General features: G+C 29.9%; 1 protein-coding gene across 1 annotated transcript; it reads left to right on the top strand.

Annotated features, from left to right (window-relative positions):
* The first annotated feature begins 81 nt into the window (after positions 1–81).
* On the top strand, positions 82–9,343 carry LOC108574021 (phosphatidylinositol 4-phosphate 3-kinase C2 domain-containing subunit beta-like). The gene is made up of 25 exons (XM_017936559.1): positions 82–135; positions 674–930; positions 1,034–1,252; positions 1,330–1,564; positions 1,670–1,714; positions 1,869–2,130; positions 2,244–2,464; positions 2,542–2,647; positions 2,736–2,894; positions 2,999–3,228; positions 3,302–3,401; positions 3,500–3,919; positions 4,011–4,212; positions 4,289–4,462; positions 4,560–4,820; positions 4,893–5,081; positions 5,152–5,377; positions 5,449–5,595; positions 5,677–6,374; positions 6,447–6,603; positions 7,208–7,443; positions 7,517–7,717; positions 8,551–8,747; positions 8,836–9,083; positions 9,170–9,343. Exons 2-25 carry the CDS (start codon positions 674–676, stop codon positions 9,341–9,343), a joined length of 5,364 nt encoding a protein of 1,787 aa, XP_017792048.1. The 5' UTR covers positions 82–135.
* The last annotated feature ends 691 nt before the right edge of the window (positions 9,344–10,034 follow it).

The raw sequence follows: 10,034 nt of genomic DNA on the forward strand, positions 1-10,034 counted from the left end.
ACGGCCGATTATGCGATCGAAAATGTCATTTCTTTGATTAGGTGACAGTGCTTTTTTACAAACTATATCGTTCTTCTGCTTGAAGATTTTCTGCAATATTTGGTAGCGAGACATTTCGTTGAAAATAATGCTAGGGTGAGCCGTAAATCTGTTTATGTAGATGCGTAACACTTCTGTCACTTTAACTTGATAATGAAACCCTTTAAGCGATAAGGTCTATGCCAACAATACATTTCCTTCATTTTTATCAGAACACGTGTTATGATTATAATCAATGTAAACGAATTATTTTTTTTTTGACATACACCTTTTAATTGTTTCATAATAGCTTTTCACAATTGTCAAAAATATATGATCATTAACACTATTAATTAATACTTATTAGAATATTAATAAATTAAAATTTCTCTTCTTTTAAAGAAGAGAATAATGCCAAATTTATTGGCAATATGACACAAGTACCTTTCTATATATATTTCATGTATAGGTTAAAATGATCTGAGTTGTTACTCTCCTGTTATGTTTCTTTGATGCGAATGTATTTTTATCATTAGTAGCTTACTCATACAAATTTACATCATATGTACATCTTAGATATACATATATACATGTATCCATTTCTAATGCTTCTGTCATTCTATACTGTGCTAACCAGTTTTTAATTTAATTGTAGATGTCACATTACAATAGAAATACAAGTGCTCAAAGCTCTACAGTGATTGATTATGAACGTCAATTTCAAGAGGATCTGGAACGTGCTCAAGCATTAAGTTTAGAAAGTCTCGCATTAGAAAAATTTAAATTACAAAAGCAACGTTCAGAATTTAATAATATTCAACAACAATGTGTTCCACAAAGTGACATACATAAAGGAAACAGTAATATACATAGTAGTTCATCAGAAAAAGACAATACTCCACAAGTTGAAAAGTAAATGAAATTTTAACATCTCTGATTTATTATTATCATAAATTGTTTATAATTAATTTTGTATTTATTGTGAAAACTAACTGAAACATAATAAAAATTATAGATTTCAGTGTAGAAGCAGACCAAGGCCTGGATCCTTTAATACTAATCAATCTAAAAATGCTGTGATATTAGCACCACCACCAGTTCCATCTAGAAGAAATTCAGCAACATCTACAACAGCTACAACAAGTCAAGAACATACTGCTGATCTGATTAATTTTACAAGTCCAGTGAAACAAGATAATCTCAGTGATTACTGTTCTCCTCCACCTCCACCACCGTAAGAATACATTAAAATAATCTTATAAGAATACTTTTTTAAAATATTGATTGTAATTTATTTCTGTTTCATGATAGAAAAATATCTGTAGAGCCAAAATGGGAAACTCATCCCTCATTATTAAAAAAGCATGGAAAAGTATCACGCAGCAGTAGCACTGCAAGTTATCATTCTCGGGACTTCCGATATCAATCACTTTCTCCTGGCCCTAGATCTTCCACTGCACCTTGTTCACCAGGAACTCCAAAAATTAGTCCTATCATGTCAAGATCCAGTAGTACTAGCAGTAATGTACCTGATTTAACACCACAAGTAAGTAATACACATTATTATATTTTTACAAATATTTAGCAGCATTTAAATTGGAATACATTTTTGTTGTTATAACAATGATTTTATTGATAATTCTTATTCCAGCCTGCATGGAATCTTAATGATTTTAAACATTATTTTCTTACACAGGTGACGTAGAAGTGTTTTAAGTTAGATATCAGTTGCATGATATTCTATATGAAAATATTCATTTTTAGCTTATCAGTAGTCTTTTTTTATGACAAAAGTTTAATTTTAGATAATATGTGCTATTTTTCTTAAGCTGTTATAACGTTTTTTACAGATACCTCCATTACCTATGAATTACAGACCAAGTATTACTCCTTCTGTATGTGGTGTTCAAAAACCTACATTCTGTACGGATGATGAGCAGCTAAATGTATTAAAAGTGATAGAAAAGAAGCCAAATAATAATCTTATAGATTTGAGTTCTTTTGATCAAGTAGAAGATAAAACAAATGTTCGAGTCAGTGTACTAGAAGCATTTGATCCATTACTTGTTAAGACTGAGGATCAGAATGATAGTGCACAAGGTCATAAAGATGGTAATGTTGTATCAAAATTTATATTTATGTAAAATATAATTCAATATGTACAACAAAGTAATTAAGCAATTATAGTAATAACACCAATCTTATAATATATTTTGTTTAAACAGAAATACAATCACAAGTCAGTGGATCAGTGTATGACCCATTTGATCCATTTGATTACATGTATAGCACAAATGAAAGTGTTAACTCAGATCCAGTATATGTTGCTGTGGAAAAGTCTGCAAAATCTCCAGCTGTTTCCCCTGCTGCACCACCACCACTACCTCCCAGAAATTCATCAGCTTGGAATACTATTGAAAGGAGAAGAACTTCTTTAGATAGAAGAGTAAATATTCTAAAAGATTAAATATATAAATGAATAAACAATAATTAGAATCTTAGTAACTTTAACTTCTTTTGCAGAAACGACAAACACGTTTATATGAAAATGTAACAATGAGGAAAACCAGACCATCACTTAGCGATTGTGATTTAAGAGCTTTTCATGAAATCGTGAAATCCGTACGAAGTTAGTAAAATATATATATTTAACTTATTGATTTTGCAGTATTTAAAAGGAATATTAATATTTATATATATGTATCAAAAATATCTAGGTGAATTTCCGTTTAATAATCCTAGTACAAACATTGGACACGTAATCAGTCCAATGATGGAAAACTTATATCCTGAAGGCACAAGTATAAAATTAGTTGTACATCCACAGTTAATGGATTTTGATGAAAATACTCCGTCCATTTCGTTTACATGTGACGGTAAGCCTATACATAAAAATTGTTTAAAATAAATTATATAAATTAATATAAAATTTATAAAATATATTTCAGGAATTTAATATATGATTTATATTTTCTTTCAGTAAATTGTAGTGTCGAGCATGTCATTCTTAATGTCGCTTGTTCCTTAGAAGATGAAGATACGGTAAATATAGAAAAATATTGTTTGAGAGTGTGGGGACTAGCAGAGTATTTTGCACCCAATACAACTTTAGCTCAATATGAATATATACATCAGTGTATCAAATTAGAAAAAGACATTGAATTAGCTATTTTGACTAAAGCACAAATAAAACGATCTATAGCACGAACAGTAAGTATCCACTTAAAAATAAGAATATCTTAATTAACAATTATTGGTGTGACATATCTAATTTTTTTAATAGCTCCAAGATGATAATCGTGATCAATGTCTTAAACTAGAAGATATTCTTCCAAATGAACAAGTACAACCTATTTCATATGATACGCTTCTTATTTTATTAGGTATGAAATCAGAAAATATGTGTGGAATTATCATCATCTACAAAATGGTCAAATATTGTTAATTAATTATATTTTTTTTTTTTTTACTATAATTATAGAAACTGTGGAAAAAGAGATAGAACGGGTGGAAACTGCTGCTATACAATTGGCAACTACTAATCATGGTTCCAGTCTTTTACCACAACTACAACCTCGTGGTGTTGTTCAAGCAATAAAAGCAGTATGTGCATTAATGGGAAACATAGAAACATTTGAAATTACAGAAGCTGTTGATAATTTTGTAAATGCATGTTGTCAATTTTTACCTCAAGTTCATACTGCCAATATAGAATGCAAGAAACCTGAAATTTTACATGAAGATGGTGACTATTCTGTTGTAACTTTAAGAACGAAGTTCCCAGATGTCATTGGATCTCATTGTCGAAAAATTCGTGATGCAATACAAGATCTTATAGAAAGTTACTGTCATGCATTTAGAGTTGACTTTGAATTAAATAGTAGAGGAGAATTTCCAACAAGTGAGAAAAATATTAAATTTATAATATAACATTTTTTCAAATGATAAATTTTAGAAGAGGATTAATCCACATATGTGCTTCTCTATAACAGATACATTAATATCGTCTGAAGTACTAGATACAATTTTGGTTCGTGTTGGAGCATTACACAGATTACCAGGGTCATGGAAGCATGATGATTACATAGTCGCAGCACAAATATTTCACGGAACAAGACCTGTTGGAAATCCAGTTTTGTCCGAACCTATGGCAGTCAGTTCTAATTTTTATCCAAGAATTTTATTTAATTCATGGTAATGATTTTAAAAACTACTATTTAAAATTTACTTTCTATATCTCTAAATTAATTTTTTTTTTTTTTTATAAAAGGCTAGAATTTCGAGGAATAAGTGTATGTCAAGTACCAAGAGAAGCTAGATTAGTGGTAGTTTTGTATGGTCGCACATTGCAACTTACTGAACATGAGTCTAATTCGTCAGCAGAAAATACCATGCAAAAAGAAGAGTTAGGGTGGGGAGCTATACAGTTCTTTGATTATGAAGGGTAATTAATTGCATCCAGCAGAATAAGAAAAGATTTTACTATGAAGCCTCTTTATGTACTATGTCCATGTTTCCTTATATATTCCCTTTTATCATAGAGTTATGTGTCAAGGAAGTTTCTTCTTATCACTTTGGCCAGCAATTGCTGATAAAAGATTAGGTCCAGCTCCATCACCTGGAATTCATCCTCATGGAGATACACATGCTACTATTGGTTTAGAATTACCTGATTATGGAGGAAGGGTATTATTCCCTACAGAATTACGAGATTATGATGTAAAGTCTCTTGACTTCAATTCATTAGATCAGAATACACAAGAATTATTAATAGATATCACACAGCAAAATACATTTCAAAGGTACTTTTTATTTTCTTTTAAATTCTAAATACAGATAACACATCTCATAATATTTATTTTTCTTTTTGATAGACCACTTATTGAAGAAAGAGAAATTTTATGGGAAAAACGACATTATTTACATGATAGACCTGAAGCTTTACCTAAGGTACTTCTAGCTGCTCACAGTTGGGATTGGGCATGCTTACCAGATCTTCATGCATCTCTTAGAATATGGAGTCCTTTGCCTCCTGTCCAAGCTTTGCAATTGTTATTACCTTGGTAATTTTTAGTTCTTCATATATAAATGTAAAATTATTAATAACTTCAATTAATCACAGATATTTTATAGTTTTCCAGATATGAAAGTTAGAGAAATGGCAGTTGGATGGATTCGAGAATTGAGTAATGATGAACTTGTAGATTATTTACCACAATTATTACAAGCATTGAAGCATGAAACATACGAAACGTCTCCTCTTACAAGATTTTTATTAGAACGAGCATTACTTTCTCCGCGGGTAGCTCATCACATTTATTGGTTATTAACACAAGCATTACCAGGACAAAGCCCTCAGGTAATTCAAATTGGAATGATTTATGTCACCTTAAAAAGTAGACAAATATATTTAGTATATTTAACTTTCAGAATTCTGCTGAAGTTACACCAGAAGACGATAAAAATATTAGCTCAGCACGTTACCATAGAAGATTACAGGTGATGTTACGAGCATTACTAGCAGTCATTGGCGGTGCATTGAGAAACAGCTTCCTAACACAACAATTACTTGTTAAAGTAAAATTTCATTACGTATATTAAATTTTTTACATAAATTTAACGATAATAATGCTAAATATGTAATCAATAATCTTACAGAATCTCCACGAAGTAGCAGAAAACATTAAACAAACGAAAGATTCATTACGAATGGATGCGCTCAAAGTTGGTTTACAGAATATACATTGTCAATTAATGGAAGATGATGGTACATGTTTACCACTATCTCCTAGCAAACAAGTATTTGGTATAAATGTACAAAGTTGTTCATATTTTCCATCATTTACTCTTCCATTGAAAATCAACTTTGTTAGTTGCGACGATGTAATTTGCCCGGCTATTTTTAAAGTAAGTTTGAAGGTTGGAGATGATTTACAACAAGATATGTTAACTCTTCAAATGGTTCGTATTATGGATAAGCTTTGGCTGAAAGAGGGTCTTGACCTTAAAATGGTAACGTTTGCATGCGTGCCTACTGGTAACAAACGTGGTATGATAGAAATGGTTACGAATGCAGAAACTTTAAGGAAAATACAAGTCGAATTTGGCCTAACTGGATCGTTTAAAGATCGACCGATTGCTGAATGGTTGGCAAAGCATAATCCTTCTGAATTAGAATACGAAAGAGCAGTAGAAAACTTTACTGCATCTTGCGCGGGCTACAGTGTCGCTACTTATATTTTAGGAATTTGTGATAGGCATAATGATAATATTATGTTAAAAACATCAGGTCACCTGTTTCATATTGATTTTGGAAAATTCTTAGGTGATGCACAAATGTTTGGGAATTTTAAGAGGTAAATATATTCATATTCGTACATTTAATATTTACAATTGAAAATAATTATATGCTCCATGTTTTTAATTAGGGACAGAACACCATTCGTATTAACATCAGATATGGCATATGTTATAAATGGTGGAGATAAACCGTCAGCTAAATTTCATCATTTCGTAGATTTATGTTGTCAAGCATTTAACGTCGTGCGAAAACATGGGAACCTTATTCTTCATCTCTTTGGACTGGTACGTTTATTTATATTATATTACACACGTTAAGGAGTTTATGCTGTTACAATAGGAAAATTTATATTAAAATACTATGAAACAATAATTTGATTTACTTCATTTTATACAATTATTTTTTTTCAACAAAGGAAAACATTTATTTTTAACTTGATAATATCATAATTTAAAACCTTATTCTGTTACGAGAATAACAAAACCGCAAACGGAAGAACTTATCCACACTTTTATCAGAAAGCGGTCCGCCTATCACGCTAAAATATATAGAATGCGTTGGTAATTAGTGTTTATCATACGAGGTCTCGTAATATCGAACCGTGCAGCAGTTTGACTCAATTAAGAGTAGAGTAAACATGTGAAAACTAATACACTAATAACAAATAGTTGTTAATGTAGTGTGATTTTATGTATTGTAAATGTTATTCTAATAGAATTAATTTAAACAAAGTATAACAAACAAGCATTAAAAATGGATGGTTTACTGTCTCAAAAAAATAACATGAATGACTTATGTAATTTACATATTGTACAACAAAAGCTCAATAACATTGAAATCAAAGAATTAGTTAACAAATCTAAAATGAACAATTACACAAATTCACAGATGACTTCATCTGGTATTCCTGGTGTGACTGTGGATGCAGTTAGTTATGTACAAAAAGCTCTTCTTCCTGAGCAAACAAATCCTGAAGCAGCTGCAACATTTGCTCGAATGATAGAAAGCTCCCTTAAAAGTTGGTTTACACAATTCAATTTTTTCTTACACAATTTAGCACAACTACGATTTTCGGGCGATCATAACGATGGGACATTATTATCATTCATACCGCGTACATATACGTAAGTTCATTAATGTTTCTTTTAATAACTGTATATTAATTCTGAACTGAATGTATTTACTTGATAATTTCAGAATGCAACAAGAAGGTCAATTAACGAGTGTTCAAGTACATGGATATCAAAAACGATATGATCCCGAAAAATATTACATGTATATTTTGCGTATACAGCGAAAAGGTCATGCAGATCCCACTTATTTATTCCGATCATATAAGGAGTTTTGTGAATTCTACCAAAAATTGTGCATTCACTTTCCTCTTGCAAAACTTGCTAGGTAAATATAATTTCCAATATAAATTAAAGTGCGTATTTCAGTGATTAGTTAGTAATTAATTTACTAAGTAGTAGTTTTTTATAATGCAGTTTTATTTTCTACTAGTAATTTCTTGTTTATTAGATTCTATACTCATCTCTATGTTGTGTACTGAATACAGTACAAATTAGTTATTATTTTATCTTATTTCTTCATTATTAAGATTATGAATTCGATGGCTTAACATTCGTATTAACAGATTTCTTAAGATTATCATTTACATTTTTTTTAGTAGAATCAGTTTGTGATATCTTTCGATAAAATTCAGGTACAAAAAACTTTTTGGATGACTTTTGTTGTATAGATATGTGAGCACGAAATCGGCCAAGACCCATATTGAATTTTTTTACGTTGATTTCTAAAAATAATTAAATCTTATATATTTATTCTGAATATACAAAGAATACATACCTATAAAAATAACTTCCTGTTAATATATAATTTTTATTTAAATACCTCAAAATATACAAGAACTGAAGAGCTTGAATGCACAATCAACACTAGAGACAGTTGCAATAATCGTAAACAATACGTTTTATTGTTCCCTTTGTTTCATAGGTATTTTGCATTGCAATGTCACCATTTAACTGTATTATCTTTTGTCATACTATCTAATCAGACCAAAATCTTTGATATGAGAAAAAATTTCTTTTGAAGTCAAATCCACAACAATAAATTAAATTTCGCCCCTACTTTTAACATTTCCCACGTACTTAAAAGATTAATTCAATTTTTTTGGAAAATAAGTAGGCAATATAATTACATTGATATAAATTATGATTTCTTTTGTATAGCTTACCAAGCGGTATAAGTGTTGGAAGATCTAATATAAAACAAGTTGCCGATAAACGCCGAGCGGATATTGAGAAATTCTTTGTAAGCTTATTCAAAATGGCACCAGAAATTTCTCAAAGTGATTTAGTATATACTTTCTTTCATCCTTTATTGAGAGATCAACAAAATGCTGATATTCATTTACGCAAAGTAAAAGGTATAACAAATTTTTCAAAGAATGATTGCACAGTATTTTAAAAAATTGCAAATACTTTAAACTTGATTATTTCTTTTCTTTCAATTAGTTGGCAATTGGTGGGCTGAAAAACGAGTAAGAGATAATGTACAGAGTGGACAAATTAAAATGTCTCTTCACTACACTCGTGGAGCATTCTATGTAATGGTCTATCATGCTAGAGGCTTGCCTAAAGTAGCCAATAGTCAAGAACCAAATACATATGTTAAGGTTTATCTGAAACCTGACCCTACAAAGAAAACAAAACGAAAAACAAAAGTTGTAAAAAAAAATTGCCATCCTTCATTTATGGAAATGGTAATGTATTTAAACTGATGGATTAATTAATGTTTTTTATTTTCACACAAATGAAATTTATTAAATATGTAATTTATTCATTACAGTTGGAATATAGGATGGCTTTGGATGTTATTAAAGAGAGAACTTTAGAAGCAACGATATGGAATCACGATACTCTACAAGAAAATGAGTTCCTTGGTGGAATATGTTTACCACTAGGACGGCTTGACTTGACAACTGAAACAATTGAATGGTTTTCACTTGGAACTGTTCGATGAAACAATAACTACAAATGTAAAAAGAATTTATTAATGCTCATCTCCACGAAGAGGAAAAAATATAATTCTATCGCACAATATTAATGATAGCATTTTTGTACTATGCACGCAATAGTGCAATAAGAAAAATAGTGCCTATGTATCACTATGAATGACATTGGTATATGCTTTCGTGTTTAGTCAAGATGCTTCTTGAAACAAACTGGTTAACATCGTGCAATCTATATAAAAATATATTCAGCTAATATAATGACTCAAACAGAAGGGGCATATTTCATAAAATTATTCTGCCTTTACAAGAATTATCAAAATATGAAGAATAAATTTTTCACTTAGCAGACGCCTAATCATAACATTGACAATGAATTTTATTTAAATTGTGTTTCACAAATGTTAAGCAACAATAGTCAGAAAGATAAAACAACTCGAATTTACAGTGCTATATATGGTAGTAAAATTTTATTACAAATATTTGTACTGTTTTTACTGAAAAATAATCTCCATTAATTGTAATACTAATAGTTGTAAATTAAAATTTTGCTATGCTACTTTATTGTGGCGAACCGAATATAAGGTTTCCTAAATAGCTATATGTAACCATATAGAATTCTATAAGTATACAAATTTTACTCAAATATAAGTTATTTGCCTATTGTAATAAGTATATCTAATGAAAAGAAGACATTTTTTA

Source organism: Habropoda laboriosa, unplaced genomic scaffold (genome assembly GCF_001263275.1).
Source record: "Habropoda laboriosa isolate 0110345459 unplaced genomic scaffold, ASM126327v1 scaffold26, whole genome shotgun sequence".
Lineage (NCBI taxonomy): Eukaryota > Metazoa > Arthropoda > Insecta > Hymenoptera > Apidae > Habropoda > Habropoda laboriosa.

Bases quoted from the DNA above. Each gene is read 5' to 3' on its own strand.
- LOC108574021 (XM_017936559.1), top strand. From the start codon at position 674: ATGTCACATTACAATAGAAATACAAGTGCTCAAAGCTCTACAGTGATT. The intron at 2,648-2,735 runs GTTAGTAAAATA...AAAAATATCTAG, and splicing joins AATCGTGAAATCCGTACGAA to GTGAATTTCCGTTTAATAAT. The intron at 4,821-4,892 runs GTACTTTTTATT...TCTTTTTGATAG, and splicing joins CAGCAAAATACATTTCAAAG to ACCACTTATTGAAGAAAGAG.